Source organism: Canis lupus, chromosome 25 (genome assembly GCF_011100685.1).
Source record: "Canis lupus familiaris isolate Mischka breed German Shepherd chromosome 25, alternate assembly UU_Cfam_GSD_1.0, whole genome shotgun sequence".
Classification (NCBI taxonomy): Eukaryota; Metazoa; Chordata; class Mammalia; order Carnivora; family Canidae; genus Canis; species Canis lupus.
This window is the reverse complement of record NC_049246.1, coordinates 42,309,140-42,334,809: the sequence shown is the minus strand read 5'-3', so window position 1 is coordinate 42,334,809 and position 25,670 is coordinate 42,309,140. Positions and strand designations below refer to the sequence as shown.

Below are 25,670 nucleotides of genomic sequence, written 5' to 3'. Positions count from 1 at the left end.
GAAAACCGTACCTTTCTAGGATTAATATTGTTCCTCCGCGGGTTATTCTTGTGCTGAGATAGGCAGATAATGATACTCATGTTCATTCCTCCTGCAAATTACAAAATTGGAATCATTTCACAGTATTGTAATGCAAAGAGAAATACCTTTAAAAGTTTGAAGTGGAGAAGAAAAATTACTATATAAGTAGAAGGCACCAAGATCATAGCTATTTTTTTTATTAGTAAGGACCCAGAGGAAAAAATAAGGCCCTCAATCTGCGCATTCTTTTAAGATGTTATGTTTTTAGAAATCCAAGGTTAGAGCTTGCATAAGAGATTTAGTTATTTCACATTTTGTATTTCCTAACTTTGCAAAAGAACTAATGTTTTTACAAAAGATGAAGTTCTGAACTTTGAGTAAATTAGTTGTGGGTTAGGAATACTTGTACCCTTCCCCAACCCCCCAAAAGAAATCACACAATATATTTGTAGGAATAATAATAATAATAATGTCAAGAGCTTTGATAAAAATACCTCTACATTAATACCGAACTTCGTTACACGGAGCCTTCATAGGCATTAATTTATTAATCAGATCAGTATTCTAGATGTTTCTCATAGTGGCTTCATAAAAATAAATGATTAATGCAGCAAAACTGCATTAATGCATACAAAGCCTCTGCATGTGTGTGGGGGTGTGTGCGCGTGTGCATGCGTGTGTCCCCATGCACATGAATTTTAATTTGTTTTCAGTGGGGTGGTGGTTTATACTTAAATTGTGTCCTCTTTTATTGAAATAATCTTTACTTGACCAGTAGAATGGAAGGAAACACATTTCGATTCTACAAAACTACTACAGTGTGTTTATATGAGAGTTTTAACATTTTCTAATTGAACCTGTAAGGCACAATACTAACTTTGCCAGAGGATATTGAATAATATCCTTTGCCAGAAGGTTATTGAAGCTGTAGTATATAGCCCCTGTTTTGGTTCAAAATAAACTTAGGAATTGTTTAGTTTAGATTATGCATCTTTAAGAAAGCCAGTTAATATTTTTTATGACTGAAAAGAATGAATAATCATAACTTTGTTTCTGAAAGTGCTTTTGAAAACTATGGCTAGTTTTCAGATTGTGAAGATAGTATGTTCTGGCATTGCTGAATGGCCAAAACAAAGTTGAGCTATATCTGTTTTCTAGGCAGAGCTTGCTCTGCAAACTACTTCAGCTTTCCTTTTTCCCAGAAAGTTTGAGGTTTGTAATCTTCTAAAAAAATGTTTTAGACTTTTGGAAGAATTTATAGAGTTCTTCCAACATTTGACTTGATTTACTTAGGAAGACTGATAAATTCGTAATTATCAATCTTTACACTTGTGAGGTGTTTCCTTGTTCCAGTTCCTTCCTTGTTCCAGAGATACATGTAAAAGCTAGTTTTGTCTTCCATCCTGGGATTACAAATAGGGAAACCTCTTTTTCACTATGGAGCGTTATATATAATATCTCTTTTACCATGGGATTACCTTTCAGAAAGTAAAATATTTGGGCTTATCTCTCCTAGTTTATCAAGCAAATGGAATCATGTCAAATAGCCTGATAGTCATTTTACATTGCAGCATGATTATAACAGCAGTTAAAAATACTTGTCTACTCTGTTGTTTTGGTTTTCCTCTGTCCTTCTTTCTCTTTTTATTTTTCTCTTATTTATTCCAGAGAGTGTGCATTGGGGAGGGGTAGAGGGAAAGGGAGAGTAGAGTATCAAGCTGACTCTACACTGAGCACAGAGCAGTCTTGGGGCTTGATCTCAGAACACTGAGATCACCACCTGAGCTGAAACCAAGAGTTGGACACTTAACTGACTGTGCCACCTACATGCCTTCTACTTTTCTGTAATTTAATACATTTCTCTTATAATTTAACACCAATGATGGAAAAAGAAATTGTGGCACATCCATTTAAAGGAATACCTCTCCACAGAGAAAGGAATGGACTACTAATCTGTGCAGCAACATGAAATTTCCAAAACACTGTATGACCCCATTTTTCTGAAATTCTAGAATAGACAGCAATGACAGACAAGCAGATCAGTAGTTGCCAGAAGAGTGGGCGAAGGGATTAATTGTAAGGGGGATGAAGAAACTTTTTAGAGTGATGGAAATGTTTTGTTCTGATTGATATGTTGGTTGTATGGGTCAGTTCATTTTTTCAAGTCCATATTGATCCTCATATTTATAAAATGAGTACATTTTTATCATAAGGGAATGACATTTGAATGAAATTGTTTAAAAGAAAGTGAAACACCTACGTCATGACTTAAGTGAAAGTATAACAGATTGATCAAGAAGTATACTGTCCCCTCAGAAGCAATATAGTAGTAGCCCACAATATGTTTAGTTGGATATCTTATTTTGAATGTCACTGGATAGATAAACATTTTTTACTAGTGTCCATTACTGTATCATGGTATGTATAGAAACATTTAGTGTCACATAAACTAATATTAGTGACAGTCATACAGGAGTTTTCATTTATTTTTTTTAAAAAGATTTTATTTATTCATGACAGACACAGAGAGAGAGAGAGAGGCAGAGACACAGGTAGAGGGAGAAGCAGGCTCCATGCAGGGAGCCCGATGCGGGACTCGATCCCAGGACTCCAGAATCATGCCCTGGGCCGAAGGCTGCGCGAAACCACTGAGCCACCTGGGGATCACCCATACAGGAGTTTTTAAAGTGCTTTAGAGGTGAAAACATCGGTGGGATGTTTTAAATAATGTGTGCTCATTTTTTCCCATAAAGTGTATATGTTTTTTAGTCTATTCTAATTCAGTTGCACAATTCAAATAGGTGAACATAATTTAATATTTTCTGAAACATTTAAAAATAATTTTCTGAATTTTTTTAAATGTTAAAGTGATAATAATTAGTTGAATATATTAAGCTAGTCTCATAATTTGTCCACATGTCATGTTCATCTTTCAGGTGACAGGATGTGTGTCCAGACAAAGATAAAATAGTGTAGGGGCATTAGGCATTGGTTCGGGATCACATTAAGTAATTCTGGTGATATGTTATGTAGGAAATCAATCTAAAAACAAAATTGAGGGGCACCTGGGTGGCTCAGTGGGTTAAGTGTCTGTCTTTGGCTCAGGTCATGATCCCTGGGTTCTGGGATCAAGTACCCTGCCTGGCACCCTATTTGATGGGAAGCCTGCTTCTCCTTTTCCCTCTGCCTGCAGCTCCCCCTGCTTGTGCTCTCTCTCTCTCTGTCAAATAAGCAAAATCTTTAAGAAATATAAAAATAAATAATTAAAAAACACAAAATTGAAATTAGGCCCTTAGGCCTAAAACCCTTAGGCCAATCTTCTTTCCCCACTTTTTGTCCCTTTTATGTCAGTTTCAGGAGTCTTGGATAACCTTTCACAAAAATTACTTTGGGGAAAAAAATGTCTTGAAAGGTGTTCAGATCTCTCGATTGCAATGTCTGTCTGAACATAGATTTTTGTCCTTATAGCTTGTTTAGTGGTTAAAGATTTTTTAATAGTGTGCTTTTCATTTAACAATTTTGATTTTATATATATGGTATAGGGACCGTCCTAAGTTAAATGAACTGAAGTTTAAAATGAAGCATCTTGGGCAGCCCGGGTGGCTCAGCGGTTTAGTGCTGCCTTCGGCCCCGGGGTGTGATCTTGGAGACCCGGGATCAAGTCCCACATCGGGCTCCCTGCATGGAGCCTGCTTCTCCCTCTGCCTGTGTCTCTGCCTCTCTCTCTCTCTCTCTGTGTCTCTAATGAATAAATAATAAAATCTTTAAAAAATTAAATACAAATAAAATGCATCTTAAAGGGTCAGGAAGATGCCTAGAATCTTTTTTTTCATCTCTTACTCATACGCTTTACTGGTGTTTTTAACAAAATCAAGACTAAGAAATTTCTGATCTTCCACTTTGAAGGAGTGAAATGATCAAAAATTAAAAGTTCCTGGGGAAAGCACCTGAGTGGCTCAGTTCATGATCTCAGGGTCCTGGGATTCAGCCCAACTTTGGGCTCCCTGTGCATCAGGAGTCTGTTTCCCCCTCTCCCCTTTTCGTGTTCTCTTTCTCAAAGAAAGAAATAAAATCTTTAAAAAAAAATTTCCGGGAGAGGGGGGCGGGGGGGGGGGGGGAGACAAGTGACTTGGAGAATTGTTAGGATTATGTAATTAGTCTCTGAAAAAAGGAAACACTCTTTAAGGTGATGCTGTAGTTGTCATGGAAATAAAGTTTTTCACTTGGAGGCCTTTCGCTATTAGAGGTCTTTGTGTAGATAGAACACACCACCCATTCTGTCATCATGTAGGATAACATCTTATGGGTGAGGGGGAGGGTGAACCAATGCTCTGGCCTCCCCCTTGTTTATGAAATAGTAATAAACTTCACTTAATTCCTGTATCTTTTTAGGATCTGTTAGCCCTATGCAAGGTTTTAGTTAGTAGTTTCCAGAATAACATGTAGAGTGTATTCAATTGACTTTTCCCCCTAATTATTCCATTAACCTGTACACTGGACATTCTAATAATGCTCCAGTGTATTTTCCATGCCAATGGAGCAGTGTAAAAAAAAGAAAGCATTTTGTTCTCTCGTAGTCTTAATTGGTGATCTTTGTATAAAACAGATGAAATGGGACAGTTAAAAGTGTAGTAAGGTGCTAATGAATGAAAATGATAAATAAAAAATTTTAAATTTAGTACAGCCTTGAAATACAGAGTAAATGCAAAAAAATTCTTAGCTTTAGTTAGTGGAGGAGTAGAGAGATTAGGAATGTTTAAAGGGGAAGTTATGAGGGGAAAAGGACCGACCGTCACTTGTGATGTGGGATAGCTCAAGGTAAGGTGGGGGCCAAGCAGGATTTATCCAAATACCAGATAGACAGAATTTTAGCAGATTGCTAGGGAGGCCTTGGAAGATGCAGTGGGCTTTTGACCTGAAGAATTTGGTAGTTCTTAATTTATGCTAACTTATTTTTTAAAAATGTGCTTTTGAATTTCACATGTATAGGTTTAAGAAAATCTACCAAGAAGCGCAGTGAATCCCCACCTGCTGAGCTCCCCAGTTTGAGGCGGAGCACACGCCAAAAGACCACGGGCTCCTGTGCTAGTGCCAGGTAAATCATATTGGGTTTTTCCAGTTTATGATCCAGTTCTTTATCTTCTGCTCAGCTTTCATCAGAATCCTTCACTTTCTGAGTTTTCAAAAATTACTGAAATTTTCACTTGAGTATCCAGTATAAATGAATTCTCCCCAATGTTTATTTACCTGTTCTTGTTAAATATAAATCATGCTGTTTTACTCTTACCCTCTACCTTTTCCTCTGCTGTTAAATAATTTTCACAGTTATTGCCAATAGTTGGACATCTGTTTTCAGAGTTCCAGTTGGCCAATAAATCTCTAATGAGCATCTTCATGCAGATTTGGGTTATTTTTTTAAAGGTAGCTAAATTTCCCAATAGTGTGATTAATGGATCAAAAGGGATGCCTGTTTTAATGGCTGTAATATTGTCTAATTAGTTTCTGAACGTGTTGGCACCACCTGAGTTTAATGGATAAGGGGGAAGAGATGTACTTGATTTTCATTCTGTATTATGACACCTACCCCTCGAGGAATGTCAGTGTCTTGTGCGTGCTTTCATGGCTCCCAATTCCTGTTTCCCCCCACTTGCAGTTTTGGATCTCATTTTCAGAAAATCAATTGCCTTTGATATGATAGTTTGTTATTTCAGGTACTTTTATTAACTGATTTGAGAATCTTAGGTTAAATTTAAAAAATCCTTAAAAAAAAATTTCCTCACATTTTCAGGTGTGTCAGTCACTCACACACCCTTGTGTGGTTAATTACTCACAGCTGGGTAGGACTTGTCCCCTTTTCTGTGGTGTTTGTTCGTTTTTCTAAGTGTGCCAAAAACCAGGGATCAGGCCCAAATGATTTCAGTTTGTCTTTCCCCTACTTTTGGGTGAGCTGAAAGGTGTTTTAGCTCTTCTCTTGTTTCTCCTCTAAGATAAGCGACCATGACTGCTCTTGGTGGTAGGTACAATAGTGACATAAAGAAACCATATGACTAGTTGCAAGTCATCAGAAAAGGACTCCTGCCACTTAAATCTCTACTTTTCCACTTATTTTCTATCTGGATTGTTTAAAATGTTACTTAAAATATGTGGAGTTCGTGTACCTGTTTGCTTTTGAGCTTTCTTGGCAATAGTTTTACAGGAACTCAGAAAATTTTATAGTTCTTCACAGCTTTTGTCTCATTGTGCGCTACATTTGAATCTGGTTTGCCCAGAGTTTATAATCTGCGATACAAACTGAATTCACCATAGTTGAAAATTAATTTTAAGTTGATGTGAAGTCAAGTAATCTAGTAGCCCTTCTTTGCTGCCTCCTTTCCTCCTCCTCATGACCCCTTTCTTAGTGCTTGTGAAATTACATACAGTTTACATGGTCATACTCTATACAAGCTGTCTAGCCACCTGCCTGGAAGGCTCTTCATTTCAAACTTATTCTGAACTAGTTGTGATTCCTCTTAAATGTAGTACTTTCACATCCTGCTTCAGCTGTATCTTCATCTCTCTTTAGACCTATAATAGTTCTTGAGGACAGCAACCAAAGTGTTCAGTGCAGTGTGTGTCACATGATTCGTGCAAGTTGAATATTAAGTAGCTGAATTAATTTGAATCCCACTAATTTGTAGCTTGGTAAATTGGGGCTGGGGTGAGCTATTTCTGTGGAAGAAAAAATTGGCTAAGCAAATCCCTGTGTAGGGAGAATTTTTACTACTTAGAACCAACTCTTCTAGTACTCCTTGGTAATTCAGAGCCTTCATTCATAGGTCACTTATGCCTGCTGCTTTTTTGTTGTTTACTGACCAGCATCTAATTCTGCAGCAGGGATCCCTGGGTGGCGCAGCGGTTTAGCGCCTGCCTTTGGCCCAGGGCGCGATCCTGGAGACCCGGGATTGAATCCCACGTCGGGCTCCCGGTGCATGGAGCCTGCTTCTCCCTCTGCCTATGTCTCTGCCTCTCTCTCTCTCTCTCTCTCTCTCTCTCTGTGACTATCATAAAAAAAAAAAAAATTCTGCAGCAGTTTGAGTTTGGTCTAAAACATTTCCTTAGTAGAGTGTTTCTTCATTTCCTAAGGTAATTCAGAGGGCTGCTATTTAAACAATAGCAAGTTGTAATTATTTGGGGGAAATCCTTTGTTTTTATTTTATTTGCTGACTGATTTCTCTACTAAAATAGAAAAAAATCATCATCAATAAAATGTAATTTGCTTCATGAGAAATGACTGACCATTCTTTCCAAATTATGCTGTGACTTAATCCTCAGTGTCATCTCTATGTATTTCTAAATGGTAAATATTTTTTAAAGGATGGAGCGCTTATTCATTATTAGGGTAGTTCTTTCTTTGGTGATTTAACTTATCTGGGACTTTGGTGATAGGAATTTCTCCCACCTTTTCCTCTTCTAAACTCCCCGCCCCAACACACATTGTCAAGTGTAAAGTCTGTATATTGATCCACTATTTAGCCTAGAAGTAGAGATCTATTTTAAATGAGTTCTCTCAGCAGGAGTCACTTTTCCATTTAAAGTTTAAAAACATTTAAACATTTGAAGTGTTTAAAAATCATTTCTGTCTGTAAGGATGACAACAGCTCACAGCACCACAAAAGCATGTATTGTGACCGCCATGTAACTTGGAAGAATTTTAAATATACAAAGTCTTAGTTGTTACCATAATGATTTTCTGCAACAATTTCTATGTAAAAAGAAGAAACTGGCTTTGTGCTCCATGCATTGGAGCTTTGTGCTGTGTGGACATTGCTCCTGGTCACTGGTAGTGCTGCCTCTGATGGGACTTTTCTGTTGTAGTCGGCGAGGCTCTGGCCTGGGCAAAAGAGGAGCAGCTGAAGCTCGTCGACAGGAGAAGATGGCGGACCCTGAAAGCAGCCAGGAGACCGTGAATTCTTCAGCTGCACGGACAGACGAAACTCCCCAAGGAGCTGCAGGTAGCTTGGCACTTTGGAGCCTTAAAATGCATTTATGTATCTTACCGATTTGGTTCAAGATAAATTACCTTGTGGGCATGGCAAATAGAATGCAAGAGAGGGGACAGAGGTATACTCAATGTTACCATCAGATGAACTTTTTGTTCTTTTTTGTTTTACTTTACAGGTTTGGTTTTTTTGATGAGTTGGATTCATTTGTTGTTTTTGATTTCTATTTCTTTTCCAAAACCATGTTTATACTAATTACATTCAAAGGGCCGTTAGGAGCGATGTCACCTTCTGTGAAGTTTCTTCTGTATCAGTGCAGAGAAACCATTCTTGCCTAGTGATTGTTTGAAAATTTAAGTTCATAATAAGAAGTAAGGATATGGCTTAAATTGCTTCTTCATACACATGTAAATATTAATGGAGAATGTTGGAACCCCTAAAATGTAATAAGTGTTCCTTTGGAAAGGAACTTTACGAATGCAATTTATGTTCTTATGGGCTTATTTTTATTCTTCTTGATACCTTAGCACAACAGAAATTAGGCTGCCCACTACCCCTTTCAGCTTTAAATATGTATTGATCACCAATAGGAAAAGAAGGCTAATACTTCAGAGGTTAATTGTGGCCAACAGGTTTTAAAATGTAACCTGTAATGAGCATTTCTGACTTTAAGAAACACATGAAAAAATGTTTCAGTTCACCCTTGTGAACATGGGTATCATGAGTCCTTTCTGTCAGTATCATACACGTGGGCTTAGGTGTAAGTATGTTCTTATTTTTCCGTAACAGTCTTTCATGTAACATTAGCGTGTATGCTAGTTAGTTTTCTTTCATGCCTGTGGTGGAGCCTATATCCTAGTCTGCCAGGAAGGTTCTGATTTGCCTACTGCTATTCATATTTTATGCTTCTTGTCTCAGCTTTGTCAACCTTAACAGTTTTGCCAATGTCTTTTCCTGGTTTTGTATGAATAGTGGCATGGCGAACTTGAACCATCTCTTCTGGTGAGAGGGGACCTTTTTTACGTACTTTTTTTTTTTTTTTAAAGAATAGTTTATCTGAAGGGTTAAATTTGAGAGAAAGTATAGTCCATTGCACATACAACTCATTGAAGCTCTTGATGACACAGAGGCTATGCTTCCCAGTGTTTAATGTTTATTTCAAGTCTGCATATGGAAGTGGGGCAGTTCCCACATGGATGACAGAAATGGAGCTGCTTGCTGAGTGTGTTGTTAAAGCAGAGTCATTACAGTAATTATCATAGCTAACATTTGTAGAGTGTACACTGTTGCAGACACGGTATTAAGGACTCATTCTCCTTGAGTACTAAGTTCAAAATAATGCAGAGGCGTAAGTGCTGTTCTCATTTTATAAGTGAGGGGAAACTGAGGTACATAATGATTACGGTTGCCCAGAGTCGTGGAACTCTGAAATTCAGGTTTACCATAAGAAGGGCACATTTCTAAAGGCTGTGTCCTTCCACTTCCCCCACAGTCAGAAGAGTTAGTTTATTTTTATTTATTTATTTATTTTTAAAGTCTTTTTTTTTTTTTAAGATTTTATTTTTTTAATTTTTATTTGTTTATGATAGTCACAGAGAGAGAGAGAGAGGCAGAGACACAGGCAGAGGGAGAAACAGGCTCCATGCACCGGGAACCCGACATGGGATTTGATCCCGGGTCTCCAGGACCGCGCCCTGGGCCAAAGGCAGGCGCCAAACCACTGCGCCACCCAGGGATCCCGAAGAGTTAGTTTAAATTAGAGAGGAAGACAAATGATGAGAGGCTCCTGACTCTGGGAAACAGACTGAGGGCCATAGGAGGGGAGGTGGGCAGGGGGATGGGGTAATTGGGTGACAGGAATCTAGGAGTGAACATGATGTGATGAGTATGCTGACAAATTAAATTAAAAAAAAAATAACAACTTAAAAAAAAGAGCTAGTTCATTTCATATTGATATCCCCTGGAGGCCAGAATGTGGGGGTAGTGTGTAAAGTTTTGGTCCTTTTACCTGAGAGGATAAAAGCTTCAGGGAATTAGGTTCATAGACGGCCTCCTAAATGTTTGTGTTCCTTGTTGAGATTCACAATTATGGTGTGATCTCAGTATTTTCCACGTTTGCAGAAAAGATACACATGGCACTCCTTCATTTCACTTTGGAAGCAGAATGCCTTACGGATGCTACAGAAATAATTTTGCCAGCTCACTGAAGTAGTGCTGTGGGAAGAAGCAAATTCCTTATTAGCTTTACATTAAGTTCTTCAGTGTAATGTGCTTTAGTTTCTTCATATGTAAAGTTGCAATTTAAAGAGAAAAACTTCTAAGGTAGTGTGAGGATAAATCGATGGTGGTAACTTAAAGCATCTTTGGGCAATTATCCATTCACAGACAGCTCTTTGACAGTTGGTGTAAGACTCTTTATTGGAAACATTTATGTTGAAATAATGTTTTTACTAATTTAAAGAGATTGATTATCTTTAGTATATTTTGTGTTTTTTCCCCTTAATAATATTACTTATTATTATAAGTGTTACTTCTTTTTTGAGAACCCATCTTCCTGACCTTTTTCAATGAAGCCATTGAAATAAGCATATTTCTTTATATACAGTAGTAATAAAGCGTTGCTCCATCTTTGGCAGACTTGGTCATATCATCCTGACTTGGCAAGTGTTGACACTTAGGAAAATTTGTTGATATCAGTGTGCCTGGCTCTTCATAGAAGAGATGCTAACGAGCTCTTGGAATTGAAAAGTTAGGTGTTCCCTGCATTTTCCCAACACCTGGCAGGTTAAGTGTTGGACTTTATCAGAGCTGTGTACCTTTTCATAGTGGCAATAAAGTCTTGAAAATACTAGAGACACTAAAGTTGAGAAATTAGGTATTCCTCCTTACACCTGCAAAACAAGGCAAGGAAAAATAGCCCATGTTCTGGCACCTGATTTCACATTGAGAATCTTAATTTCACAAGAAAAGAACAGGGTCAGTTTGTAAGAAGAAAGCAATCCAGTTTTACAAGTTTTTATCTAAAAAAGTAGTTAATGACTACTTTTTGTTGGAATCCCTAAAAATTAGAAGCTTCAGTATCACCTGATACCAGGGCCCATTAAGGCATGCTTACTTTACTAGTAGTTATTCCTTTGGCCTTGCCCAAAGGTTTTCATTACACTCTTACAGAAAAGTCTTCCTTCTGCCTCTTACAATTAGGGATCTGGTAAGTCTTTAAAGTTCCTGTGAACTAAAATTGAATTCTATCAGCTTTCTAATATTTTACTTGCTTTCTGCATAGGAAGCCTTATCATTAAGGTATAAAAACATAGGGTTCTGTGATCAATTTCTTGTGTTCTAACTTAAATATTTTTTCCATTGTTTTCATTCACCTGTGTATTGGAAACTATCTTTACATGGTGCTGTGAAGATATGCTGCAGAGTAGTTGGGGGAGATACTGGTTTAAACAAACAAAAATTGACACCTCTTAAAAATGTAGCATTGGATTTTCTCTGCTTGATAATCTTATGTTTATACTTGTGTCAGGACAGATCTTGTGCACGTTGCTCAAGGAGGTTTGACTCCTAAAGAATTTTGTCATGGACTCCTGTTTGTTGATGTCATCTCCTTACCTGTGTGACTTTAGAAACAGCCACCCACAGGCCAGACTAGTTTCGTTTATCTGATTTTGTAATACTTATAGGGAACTATAGTAGAAAAATGATTAATATTTGCCATCAATGGGCTGGAGAAGGATCTTTTCTTCTTTGGGTTCAGTGACTGATTTCTGTCAAAACAGGCCCTCTCCCTCCATGAAGAATCACATGGAGACCTTCTAATAAACTAAACAAACAAAAAAATCACCTTCCCAAGTGAATTTTTACTGACATTGTTGTTTTTCTTAAAAAAGATGGGTTGCCAGAGGATGCTCTATTTTATTTTATTTTTTTAAAAAAGATTTTCTTTATTCGTGAGAGAGAGAGGGAGAGGGGCAGAGGCAGAGACACTGGCAGAGGGAGCAGCAGGCTCCATGCAGGGAGCCCGACGTGGGACTTGATCCTAGGTCTCCAGGATCACGCCCCAGGCTGAAGGTGGCGCTAAACCGCTGAGCCACCCAGGCTGCCCAGAGGGTGCTTAAAACAAAACAAAACAAAACAAAACAAAAACTACTTCATTTGTTAAAAACTGTATTTGCCCTGCACATAATTGGAAGAGTTTAAAAGCAAGTTTAAGAGTCACTTTAACAAATTCAGTCATGATTCGAACCTTAATAACAGTTATTTGTTAACAAGCTTTCTGTTTAATGTGAAGAAGCAGCTGTACTGGAATGAAAAATGAGTAGTGAAGGACATATTTAAGGGGCGAATAGCGTACAGTACTAGAGTATAACCTCCTGCGGTCAGGTCTCTGATCTGTGGGTAGCAGTCTGACTTTGGGCAAGTACCCTCAAAGTCACAGGCCACAGTTACCTCACACGTATGGAAAAGCTTACATTGCCTCCCCGTGTGTTTGTAAGGAAACAAATAGACACAGCCTGCAGATGGTTCGTAAATGCCACGTATAGCATTCTAGAGTGCATTTACTCTTTCCAGCAGCTCCCCTCCAGAAGTGTGGATTTTGTTAAACTCTGATACGCTTTTATATTAGCATTTCTGGTTAACCTGTAACTATAAACCAGGGAGTGCTAACATTTCCTGTAAAGGGCCAGATAGTTGACGTGTTAGGCTTTATACATGCTCTCTTGGAACTATCTAGCTCTGTGGTTGTAGCATGAAAGCAGCCACAGATAATATGTAATACAGTGAGTTTGGCTGTTTTTCAATAAAATATTATTTACAAAATGATGTGCTGGATTGAATTTGGCCCATGGGCCATAGTTTGCTGACTCCTGTTCTTAAACCATACATTTTTCTATGAATTTTTTTGAAATCTCAGTGAAATCATAGAAAGTGCTTGATGAGGTGTGACGAAAACCCTTAAGAAAATATAGAGTTGGTGACTCGTATATTAGCATCTCTTCAGAATAGCCCTGTAAATTCACATGTTATCCATGTACTCTTAACAGTGAACAATGTTCTGGACTGACGTGTCATCTGGTGAGTGTGCAGGCTTAGGGTATTGTGGATAATCTGGTCATACACAGGTTAATTGTACAGAAAACACGCTTAACGACTCAACAGATACCAAGGAGGAACAGTAAAACTGCCTGTTCTGGAGGAATATAGTTTGGTCTTTCAGATTCCTGATAGAATCACCTTCCCTTTGCTTAAGCTGAATTGTTGGTCAGGCTAGCTCTTTGGTTTGTAGAATCCTTCTAAATCCAACTCTGTTTTTCAGTGCTTGCTTTGACATCCTAGTTTTCCTCTACTTTGTACTTTAGTGCTTTGCTGCTAGTTGGAACTGTGTATCTTCAATATTTTGTCCTGGAAATAAAAGGGTACAATCTGCCTACTCTGAGAGAAAACGTGGAAGTGATTGTGTCAAGACCGCAGCCCCGAAGTAAAGGCAGGCTGAAGAAGACCCACATCTGCCCACGACGTTTCCCCCAGATACCAGTTTTGGTCTCTGTTCTGTTTGTGACTAATTGCCTGTCCAGTAAACCTCATAGTGGTTTTGGCAGTGTGATCTGCATGGACTTTTGGTAGTTGAGTTTAAGACAAGACTTAATTTATGAACAATTTCAGAGACATGAGAAATCTGTCAAAGCCATGGATGGACAAGATTGTGTTTTTATGCCTGTTGAACACTGAGATAATTGAGCCATCCTTTCATTCACAGGATGAAATCTGGAACACCTGAGTGTGCAACAGGCAGACACCCTTAATTGCCTTTATTCGCAGTAGTCTGTCTATAGTACTCTGCTCTTTTTTTTTTTTTTTTTTTTTTAAAGATAAACCAGACCTAAGGAGTTTGAATGTTCCTCTCCTAACCCTTACCTTCTTTTTTCTCCCCCCTTTGAAGCCTCTAGTTCTGTTGCAGGGGCTGTGGGCATGACCACCTCTGGGGAGAGTGAATCCGATGATTCTGAGATGGGACGACTACAAGGTAAAGACAGTTAATGAGCTTACAAGAAACCATTATCAGAGGCTGCCTATGATTTCTCTTCTTTCTTGAAATTAATTTAGATAAGCTCATTTAAACATGCTCTAGCAATGTGTGTACTTCCAAAAAAGCTGCTTATTTATGATTATTTGGATTTGGAAGATGATCTGTCTTGCTCTTAAACTATTTAGACAGAATCTTATATATGTATTTTATATGTTTGTAAAATGTTCTATTATGGTTGCTTGTATAGCTGGTAATACTTTAAGGTCTTGAAAAGGTGATAACTTAATATGTTGTTCTCTGGTACCTAATAACAGTGCATCCCAGTGGGGTGTTTTTGCTGTGTTCTTTTGTGTTCTTGATTATCTATTTTAAAATGAAAGGGTATACCTAAATACCAGGTATTTTAATGATGTGCTTTTTAAAAAAGCAGCCTTATATTCTGTATTTTTATTGTCTTCAGACTGTTGGTTTCTATGATAGATCCTCAGTGTAAGGCTCACAGCAATCTCTTCTTGACTAGAAGTCTTGTGAACACATTTTTTCTCACCTTTTATACCTGATAAAAATAATTTTCCATATGTTTTTAGAAGATCTTATGACCACATCTGATTGGGAAATGATATCATCAGAAGGAAAGCAACATAAGGGCACTTAACCTATAATTTCATCAAAATAAATACTGTGGGTTTTTCTTGGATCATTTGATACAGTTCCCTCTGACACTGATATTTACCACCTCCATAAAACCTTAACATGCCTTGGAGCTGGCCATGGGTTTTGTGACTTATATTAATTAATATCTAAGAGTGATCTTGAAAGTTTAATGTAGTTTCTCTTAAAAATGGAAAGTAACTATCTAAATCAGTCATGTGAGATGAATCAGTTGCTTGAAAGTTTTATATAAGATGAACTGCATTTACAATTCAACTGTTCTCCATGCTTTTCTTTTCTCTTTAGCTTTGTTAGAGGCCAGGGGTCTTCCTCCTCATCTGTTTGGCCCTCTCGGTCCTCGGATGTCACAACTTTTCCATAGAACAATTGGAAGCGGAGCTAGTAAGTGAATACTCTTAAATTTGCCCTCCCCTCAAACGTTTAATAATTAGGTGAGTGCTGTCTTTAATCTTTATCTATTGCTGTAAGAGGCTTTCATATGAGGAGGTTTTCATGAACTTTAACCTGTTTTTTAAAAATAGGGTTTGTGTTCATTCTTGCTTTCATTTTTCAATTTTTTTTCATTCTTGCTTTTAAACGCAGTAACTCCAGATTTTTCTGTACTTTCTTTTTTTTTTTTTTTGATTGCTGAATTGGAGTCATTAGAAAATCATCCAGAGTTTATGTCAAGATTGAATCTTTGTTTAACTCCAGCAAAGTAAAGAATCTCAGATGATTACATTGATTATATTATAGCATCTGATTGCATGATTTGCATAGATTTGAATCTTGAATTTTTTTGTGGCATAATAAAGTTTTAATCCATAAGACAGTCAGTTGTAGCATGAGCCGGAGAGAAAAGATTTCTCAGCAGAATTACCAGTCACTAGACTCATTTAATCAAATTAACATATTATAATCCAGAGATCTTGTCATATATGGTAGACAAAACAGTGACTCGAAGTGGCAGTTTGTAACAAGAATAACTTTTGCATAATTACAAATCTAGTTAAATTCTTTCTGGTATAGAATACTATCTTTAGCTTCCTTAAACAAAATTTACATTTAAACATTTTTTTTAATAACTTCATTGATAATGTTTCCATATAATCAGGCTATTTTTAGACTTTAATTTTAATTCAACATTTCTAAGGTGGTAACTGAAGTCTGTTAACTCTGACCTTACTAACATGTGCTCATATAATTTTCCATCAAATACTCAAAATTCTTTGTTTTTTGTTTTTTTCCAAACATAATGCAGTGAGTGTGTATGAGCACATATGCTCACATATGTGTATTTATACTTAAGTCCTTTTCAAGTTTCTGGCCTTAGCATTTGACAGGAAATTTAAGAAGCAGCTGGTATGTTTGGTTTGGTTTTCCTTTTGCTGCCGTGACACTCTGCTCTCAGATATCATACCCTGTTTCAGAGTTCTCATGAACCCTTGAAGGAGAATGCTTACTTAGTGTCATTTATTAGGTACTAGGATTGTCCTGAGTCATGAACAGCATAATACACAGAGTTGTTTCCCACATGGAGCTTCCATGCTAGAGGGTGACCCTGGCAATAAAGACAGTTTTCCTACAGAAAAATTTCAGATAGAATTAGTGCAGTGGAGGAAAATAAAGCACGGATGTAGGTTGGCTCGTGAGGGGATGTAGTTAGGCTGGTTAGAGGGACCTTTCTCTGAGGCAGGGTGAATTTGTGGATTCCCAAATGAAGTGAGGAAACCAGCCGAGTACAGGTCTGAGGGAAGAGGACATGTACCACCAGAGGTGGAAATTAACTTGGCGTGTTGGAGAAATAGCACGAGGGACCTATGGAAAGTGAATTTGTAGCTGATTAGTCTGAGAGGGGTCGAGACTCACTAGGTCATGTAGGGCTTGGCAGGCTGGCAGCAAGCGGGGGTTTATTTTTTTTAAAGGTTTTATTTTATTCATGAGAGACACTGAGAGAGAGAGAGAGGCAGAGACACAGGCAGAGGGAGAAGCAGGCTCCATGCAGGGAGCCCGACGTGACTCAATCCCGGGTGCCCGAGATCAGTCCCTGGGCCGAAGGTGGCGCTAAACCGCTGAGCCACCTGGGCTGCCCACAAGTGTGGGGTTTAACCCAATAACTGTACTCAGGAACCATGGAAGGACTTAAGAACAGGGAATGACATGATACATATTATGAAAAAGATTAAATATATGCAGAAGTTGAGAGAGTAGTAGAGTAATAACCTCCATGAACCCATCCACAATTATCAACCCAAAGCAGCTGATGTTTCAGTTATATCCTCACTTACTCCACTCCCAAGATTATTATTTTTTTCCCCAAGATTATTTTTAAGGCAGTCTTAGGCATCATTTCATTTGCATGTCATTGTATTTGTAAATATAAGGACCAAAAATTTTAGACAGTACTGTGGTTATATTAAGAGGGATCCTTACTTTTACTAGGTGTCTGCTTATTTATTTTTTTAGGTGTCTGTCTGAAGTGCAAATGTTCTAGGCCTCTCGAGCTAAATCCATTTAAAATTTTCACTTATTTGAATCAGGATCAAAATAAAATAGGATCTATACATTGCTATCAGTTAATGTTTCTTTAAGTTTTTTTTTGGGGGGGGGTGTCTTGAGAGAGATTCTATTTTACCATTTCTTTATTTCTTGGTTAAGGCTGTGAAGAAAACTTGTTAAGACTATTGACATTAAAATATTCATATGGAGGGGCAGCCCCAGTGGCACAGCGGTTTAGCACCACCTGCAGCCCAGGGCGTGATCCTGGAGACCCGGGATCGAGTCCCACGTCGGGCTCCCTGCATGGAGCCTGCTTCTCTCTCTACCTCTCTCCCTCTCTCTCAGAATGAATAAATAAATATATAAATCTTGAAAAAAAAAATATTCATATGGAGGGTTGACCATTGCACATGAAATCAATATGAACCCATACAGACTAGAACCAGAGTAGAAAACGGTGTTATACCCACCATGCCTGGACCCCAGATCAGTGATGCCTACTGCATGGCCATTCTTTGTCTCTTTACCCTTAATCTGCATCCGTCCTCCCACCACTGGAAATGAATCTCAGAGATTATGTAATATTATCTATAAACATTTCATCATGTAGCTGAAAATAATGCCCGTTTAAAACACAACTCCCCCCCCCTTACCATTATCATACCTGAAAAGTACACTAGTAATTTCTTTAATAATAGCTGTACAATAGTGTCAAGTTTCCTTCTCTCAAATGTCATAAATGTACTTCTTTATAAACTGGTGGTTAGATCTTGGAGCTTTTTCGGATTCAAGTTTGATTCTTTATTCCCTTGATGAGGAAAGACTAAGCAAAAGTGGTAATGTGTTCTAATCCTAGGAAATGCATAAAGTCTAATGATCTCGTAAGCCATCAAAACTCAGTGCCTAAATGACAGGGATTATGAAATGACAGTATTTCACATCTAATGACCAGCCTTCATTTGTTAGAAATGAAAGCAGTAATTTAGTAGAAATAAATTTAAGAATATCTCCCTTCTGTTTTGTTACACAGGAAAATAACTGGTATTTCTTCGAACCATTACTTACCAGTTTGGAAAATTTAGTTGGTTTTTGTATCCTCCAAAGGGCCATTATTGTTTTTATTTTTTAAAGATTTTTAAATTTTTTTTTTATTTATTCATGATAGAGGCAGAGACACAGGCAGAGGGAGAAGCAGGCTCCATACCGGGAGCCCAATTGGGGACTCGATCTTGGGACTCCAGGATCGCGCCCTGGGCCAAAGGCAGGCGCTAAACTGCTGAGCCACCCAGGGATCCCCTCATTATTGTTTTTAAATATCACTGTCAATTGGAGACAAATCTTCAGACATTTCAGTGATTGTTGATGATTAAATTGTCATATCATTGGATGATGGCATCTTTTTGGGGTTGTCTTTTGAATCTTTCTTATAACCCCCAGTAGTTTTTTTTTTTAAAGATGTTATTTATTTATTTGAGGAAGAGAGTGAGGGAGAGACAGAGAGCACGAGCTGGAGGAGGGGCTGAGGAAGAGGGAGAAGCAGACTTCCTACCCTGGAACCAAGACTTGAGCTGAATTAGACGCTCAGCCAACTGAGCCACCCAGATGCCCATGATCCCAGTAGCTTTTGAGAACTTCCTCTCTTTCTGAGATACCAGGCTCAAACACCCCACTTTGGGATTTTTCTCAGAGAACATCCTGATTTCTTTCATACAAAATAAAATTTAGAGCCCATAGTCTAGGGTCTAGGTGTACCCATTGCTACTGGGATTATGACTATTATTTAGATTTTATTTATTTATTTGAGGAGGAGGGGAGAGCAGGAACAGAGGGAGAAAGAATCTAAAGTCTCTGAAGCCGACTCTGCATTAAGAGCAGAGCCAGGTGTGGGACTCAGTCCCACAACTGTGAGATCATGACCTGAGTTGAAACCGAGAGCCTGGATGTTTAACTGACTGAGCTACCCCTAAGGTGATCATTGTTATTAGACATTTGTAATGAACAAACTTAGAGAATACTTGTATTTTATCTTTAAGAATAAAAGTCATGAGTTCTGACTTTTAATGCCATTTCAAATTGAGGGCTGCAAGGTTTTTATTTACCTTTATCTTGTGTCTTCTTTCTCCCGTGCCAAAATTCCACTTTCCAATGATAATAACATAGTCACTTACTTGCTTTCTCTTACAATATAAAATTCCAGCTTTCAAAGTAATGCTACTGAGAGTTAAGTTTTCAACAGTTTTTGTTGATGTTTTGGGGGACTTATTTTGTGGTCATGTTTTTGTGTTTTAAAGTATTTGAGGAACACCTGGGTGGCTCAGTCAGTTAAGCATTCGCCTTCAGCTCAGGTCAGGATCCCAGGGTCCTGGGATCAAGCGCTGCCTCAGGCTCCCTGCTCAGTGGGAAGTTTGCTTCTCCCTCTTCCTTTGCCTCTTCTTTGGCTTGTGTACTCTTTCTCTCTTTCAAATAAATAAATAAAATCAAAAGGAAAAAAATAAAGTCCTTTTAAATGATTCTCTTTATTCAGGCTGCTGAGTTGGTTTGGTTCATTTGCTTGATTTGGTTTTAATTTAGAGAAATTGCTTTTACATTTTAGCTTCAATCTTATTCTTATGGGGTGTTTACATGGTTTAAAAAAGTCAAATCTGCAAATAAGATATATTTAGAGAAGTCTTCTCTTCTTTTGCTGTTCCCTTTACCCTGTGCTCCCTCCTCTCACACAAATAACCATTGTTAATTTTATGGCTTATTACTCTGTTATTTACGTAAGAGAACAAAAACAAATTCATATATATTCCACACACACTGCCTTTTTAAGAGCAGAGTAGTAAACTTTATACAGTTTAGGATGCCTTTAAATGGTATCTTGGTGTTCACTTTCTATAGCTGCTGCATAGAGACAGAGAGGAGATTCCATATTCCTTTTGTAAAGCTGCCATAGTGCTCCACTGCAGGGATGCACAGTTTATTTAGCATGTCCCTATTGGACATTCAGGTTATTTCCAGTCTTGGTTATGCTGCAGTAAAACAAAGCTTTTCATATTTTTTCTAGTTTTATCTTTAGGATAGATTGTTGTAAGTTATTCTCTTTTGGAATTGTACCATCTTGTATTTCTTCTACTCATATGTAACAGACATTATGGTATTATTTTTTTCTTTTGCTAACTTTTTGGTTCTATATCCCTGTAGACTTCTTTTAGTAGTTACTGTAGAGATCTTAATGCATGTCCGTGGTTTATTATAGCCTACTATATCAGTACTTTATAACATCCTAACCAGTGTAAGAACTGTACAACAGCTTCGCTCCTGTCATCCTTTTTGCTATTGTTTTAATTTGTTTTACTTATACACGTGTTATACACACAATAAGACCTAATTGTTGGTTTAGATCATCCATATTCCTTTGCCCACATACACATCCCATTTTCATTGCTCTTTAATTCCTTCTGCAGTTTTTCTCTTCTAATTATAGAGTTGTTTCCCCTTCAGTCTGAAGAACTTTTTTTATGTGGTGAATGAATGATAGTAATGGTTTTTTTTCTGCTTTTGAGAAGTCCTTGATTTGCCTTAATTTCGAAAAGATATTTTCTCCACAATATAAAATTCTCATTTAGCTTTTTGTAATGTCTTCTGGTTTCCATAGTTGCTGTTTAAAAGTCGTATTGGTGCCTTTTCAAGGCAATGTCTTTTTTCCCCTGGCTTCTTTTAAGATTTGCTTTTTGGGGGTGTGTGGGTGGCTCAGTTGGTTAAGTGTCCGACTCTTGATTTCGGCTCAGGTCATGATCTCAGGGTCATGAGATGGAGCCCTGCATCGGGCTCTGCTCTGCATGCATTGTGGAAACTCTTTCATAGCTTTCTCGCAAAAAATTTTGCTTTTTCAAATTATTATTTTTAATTAATTTAATATTAGGCCTAATGACTTTTTATTTTTTCATTTGCTTAGGTTTCACTGACTATTTGAGTCTGTGAGTTTGATACCTTCAATCAGTTTTGGGAAATTCTTGGCCATTATCTCATGAAGTGTTCTCTTTTCTCCTTAGCTCTTCAAATATTCTTCCTTTCCCTCTGGGAGTATCAAGGTCATACATGTTCAAACTTTGGGCTTCATCCAGATTATTTCTCTGGCTGGTTTTTTTTTTTGGGGGGGGGGCGTCTATTTTGAGAACTTTGGTCAGTTTTTCAGCTTTTACTAATTCTTTTTTCTGCTGTCATCTTCAGTCTCTTGGTAAATCCACCAATGAGGTCTTAATTTCAGATACGTTTTTCTAGTTCTGGAGAGTTACTTAATTTGTCTTTTGGATTCCAGTTTTCTGATGAAATTTTTTACATACTTACCCATTTTGTCCATCTTTGGTTATATTTGTAGTGTATTAATCATGGTTATAAAATAGTTTTCTAATTCTAATGGTGTTGGTCTGCTTCTATTTCTCTCTCTCTGTCTCTTTTTTCCTAAGATGGTTTACTTTAGAGACAGCATGCATGCAGATGGGGGTGGGGGCAGAGGGAGAGGGAGAGAAATCCTCAAGCCGACTCCTGAGTGTGGAACAGGGCAAGGGGCTTGATCTCACAATGCTGAGATCATAACCTGAGCTGATAGCAAGAGACAGACACTTAAGCAACTGAGCCACCTAGGCGCCCCTTTCTTACATTAGTCACATTTTTCATATATCTGGTTGTTGTTGTGTCATAGACATTTTGTATAAAAGAACCTGAAGAGACCCTAAATAATATTTTCTACTGTAAAGTTGTTTCCCCTTTTTTTGTATTAAAACATAAAGAGTTAGAAGCTGATCAGTTTGTTCTAGTTAGGGGTTAGCTTGTTTTGATCACAATTGCAAGTTTTGTGTGACTCATTTGACCTCTGGCTCATCCCTGTTTTTATGTTGTGATCCTCCTAGGGTTTTGATTGAGGACCTTGCAAGTCTCTGTCTACTTGGACTGTATTCATTATGCAGTTTGAAAATGTCACAGATGTCTTGGGTTAGAACCCACTTGCTGTGTGTGTTTGAGGCGGGCCTCCTCCCTCTGTAGGGACTTTGTCTTCTGAGTACCACAAAACTGTGTAAGGTTTTGTTCTGTTTTATCAAAACTTATGATTCAGTGCCAGCCTTTTTCACAGCTCCAGAACTGGGCCAATGTCTGGTGGGACCAATTCAATCAGAAAAATCAGCTTCCTATGACTCTCTAAAGTGCTGTGGTTTTTCTCTCCTATTCATATCAGCAGTTGGCAAACTCCTGCCCAAGGGCCAGTTGGTTCATTTTATAGAGCCTGTGAACTAAAAATGATTTTTATATTTCTTAAAAGGCTGAAAAAAAATTTTGAGATGTGAAAGTTAAATGAAATCAAATTGTAGTGTTTACAAATAAAGTTTTATTGGAATACAGCCATGCCTGTTTATGTATTTACTGTCTTCTGCTTTTGTAGTAGGTTTAAATAGTCACAACAGAGACCCTATGGCTTGCAAAGCCCAAAATATTTACTCTCTGGTTCTTTATAGAAAATGTTTGCCTATCAACCCTTGATCTGTGATAGTGGTTCTCAAAGTGTGGTCTGTGGCTTCTCTGGGGTTCCTGAAACCCTAACTTTGAATCCATTGGTCAAAACTATAGTGGTAAATGCTAAGGTTTTTCATTTTCTACATTGTTGATGTTTGAACTTTGTTGATGTTGCAAAAGCTGTGGTGGGTAAAACTGTTGTTACTTTTTTGAAAGAATCAAAGCAGTGGTTCCAAACTGTAGTAGTAGTCATTGTATTCTTTCTTCAGTGCTAAATAAATGCTCCTAGTAAAAATAATTTCATTTTTACATAAGGATGCCCTTGATAAACAAAGTTACTAACTTTATTGTCTTTACCAGTAAGTATGTCTTTTTAATAGTCCTTGTGAAAAAGCGGGGTCAGTGTTTTCCAAGTTCTTCATCTCAAATAATGTTGCTGTAGATTGGGAGTAGATCCAGAGGTGGTCATACTGCTGTTTTTCTTTAATAAAGCCTGACATTTAAACGACTTGCAACAACAATAAAATTACAGCGCTTTTCATCTCTGAGGGTTTTTTTTTTTTTTTTTTTTTTAAGGTTATTTGTCAGAGTGAGATTGAGAGTGCACAATCAGGGGGAGAAGCAGGTTCCCTCCTGAGCAAAGAGCCCTCTGTGGGGCTAGGTCTCAGGACCTTGGGGTCATGACCTGAGCCAAAGGCACATGCTTAATCAAATGAACCACCTAGGCATCCCAGAAATTTTTTGTTTTAAAAAATATAGTGATTTTTCACAAAAATTTTATTTATATTAATATGTGGTGAATTAATCAAGTATTTAAAGTTTTTCTCTTAGTCCCAGACACATTTATAAATATAAGTAAATAGAAACCCTATAGGCAAAGGTGCTTTTGGGGCTCCTTAGTAGTCTTTAAGAGTACAAAGTGGTTTTAGAACCAAAAGTAATCAGAGTGTAAATTATGGCTTTAGCTTTTTATTGTCATTTTCAGTTTGGTTTAAGATCTCTTTAGGAACATCTCAAAGGTTCAGTGGTGATGATGATTTTGATCATGCTGACATGATCTGTGTCCTAAAATTGCCAGCCTCAGTGTTTATAAATATCCAGTTGCATTTGTCAGTTTTTCCTTTCTTAGGTGGTTGTACTAATAGAATATATGAACTATTTCATTCTTTAAAAGCAAATATAGAAGCAACTGAGGATTGTTTGTGTTCAGTTTACTTTCCCTTTCTTTTTGCCTTTCACATTTCAACACAAGAATGATAAGCCTGCTTTAAGTGGAACTGCTATTAGTTTGAAAAATTTTAAAGATGGTAACCATCTGAACTTGATTTTCTTGAAGTATATTTTTGGATTGACTCTTGGTTATGATAAAGGTAGGTAGGTGGTAGTAGTCAGGCAATTCATTAGCCACAGTCTTAAATAACAGAAAAAATAAATCTTGTAAGAATCACTATGTGTCTCTTTGGAAAGCTGTGCCATCCAGGAAGATGACTCTTACTTAATTGAAAAAAAAAAAAAAAAAAAAACCTTTGGTTTTCATATGAATTCCACATTCATTGGCAGTTCCTAAATGTGTGGCATTTCTAAGGTGTTTCAGTAGTTAAGGACATGGGAGTGGAAAAATCCCATACACAGCCTAAAAAGGTGTAGGAAGAAAAAGGACTTGAAAGTAGCATCAGCTGTAATTTGGTAAGCATTAATTGAGTTGATCATGGCTTCAAGTAGGAAGGTGTTCATGAAAATTTGAAACACGTTTATGGCCTTAATTTGGAGTGTTTTATCCAGATCACTGACAGCAGTCTTCCCTGTTGGAGTTGAATCTTAATGTTTTTTAGTTGTTCGGGCAACAAATTTGAGCCTTAAAAAAGTGGAAGTGCTGTCTCATATTCTGAGAGCAGCATCTGCACAGGGAATGAGAGATTGTGAAAAGGCCAGTCTTTTGCTGTTTTTAGAAATACTTCATCTTCTCCTTTCTTTTTTGTTAGGTACATTGCTGTATTGGTTTTTATTTTTCTTGCCCTTCCACTGTTAGGATTCCATTTATTCTGAGCAGGTCTTCAAGGGTATGTGGATTTCCTTTGAAGACTGGGCCTCACTGTTGAACAGGTTATATTACTGCAGCAAAGTTTTGCTCAGTCATAATAAAAGTAACTCTGTCAAAGGTAATAATTCCTATTAGTCTTACGGATATTTTTTTTTCTTTTAGCTTATATGAGCCAATCAGCTTGTCTCATTTTAAAAGAAAAAAGACAAAAATCTGTATATACTGTGAGACCCTTTAAGGGAGGATAAATCCAACCAATTTTATTTGGTCTTGAATTATCAGCAGCCTGTCTTAACCCTGGTATAGACCTAGCCTTTCACTGAGATTGAAACACAAGCAGCCAGCTAGCATGTAGAGTCACACCTTAAACTGAGTAATAATTTCCTTAAGTGTTTAAAAGTAACGTTTCTTTCTCTGCCTCCCCCACCCCCAAAGGCTCTAAGGCCCAGCAGCTTCTGCAAGGACTACAAGCAAGTGATGAAAGCCAGCAACTCCAGGCAGTTATTGAAATGTGTCAGTTATTGGTTATGGGAAATGAGGAGACGCTGGGAGGGTTTCCGGTCAAGAGTGTCGTTCCAGCTTTGGTAAGAGAGTTTCCACCTCATTTTACCTCAGTTCTCTGAATGTTGCTGAAAGCATGATTACTATTTATACGGTTAAAACTGAGATAAGTAGAACGTGGCTTTGTGCTTTTACTTCATGCTTGTCAATCTTGCTAATAATGAATTCAGTCTTGTCAATGATTGCTAATAATGAATTCATAAACTTTCTTAACTACTGCCTCTTGATATTTAAAGTGATGTGTTTTAAACTTAAAAGTTTTTGCCCCATCAGGTAATACCTAACTTACTATGCCAAAATTTACATGCCTTCTCTTTTAAACTGGTGATAAATGGGCAATAATCAGCTCTCACTTGTAGATTGGCTTTGTGGGCTACAAAGGTTTTGTGTTTGG

General features: G+C 37.6%; 1 protein-coding gene across 17 annotated transcripts in view; it reads left to right on the top strand.

Moving 5' to 3' along the window:
- Positions 1-25,670, top strand: part of TRIP12 (thyroid hormone receptor interactor 12) — a 147,071-nt gene that overhangs the window by 71,396 nt on the left and 50,005 nt on the right. For all 17 annotated transcript variants that reach the window (XM_038574078.1, XM_038574084.1, XM_038574080.1 and 14 more), the window contains 5 exons: positions 5,011-5,116; positions 7,876-8,012; positions 13,945-14,028; positions 14,989-15,084; positions 25,151-25,299. In XM_038574078.1, coding sequence (XP_038430006.1) covers positions 5,011-5,116; positions 7,876-8,012; positions 13,945-14,028; positions 14,989-15,084; positions 25,151-25,299 — 572 coding nt within the window. The remainder of the gene's footprint in view (positions 1-5,010; positions 5,117-7,875; positions 8,013-13,944; positions 14,029-14,988; positions 15,085-25,150; positions 25,300-25,670) is intronic.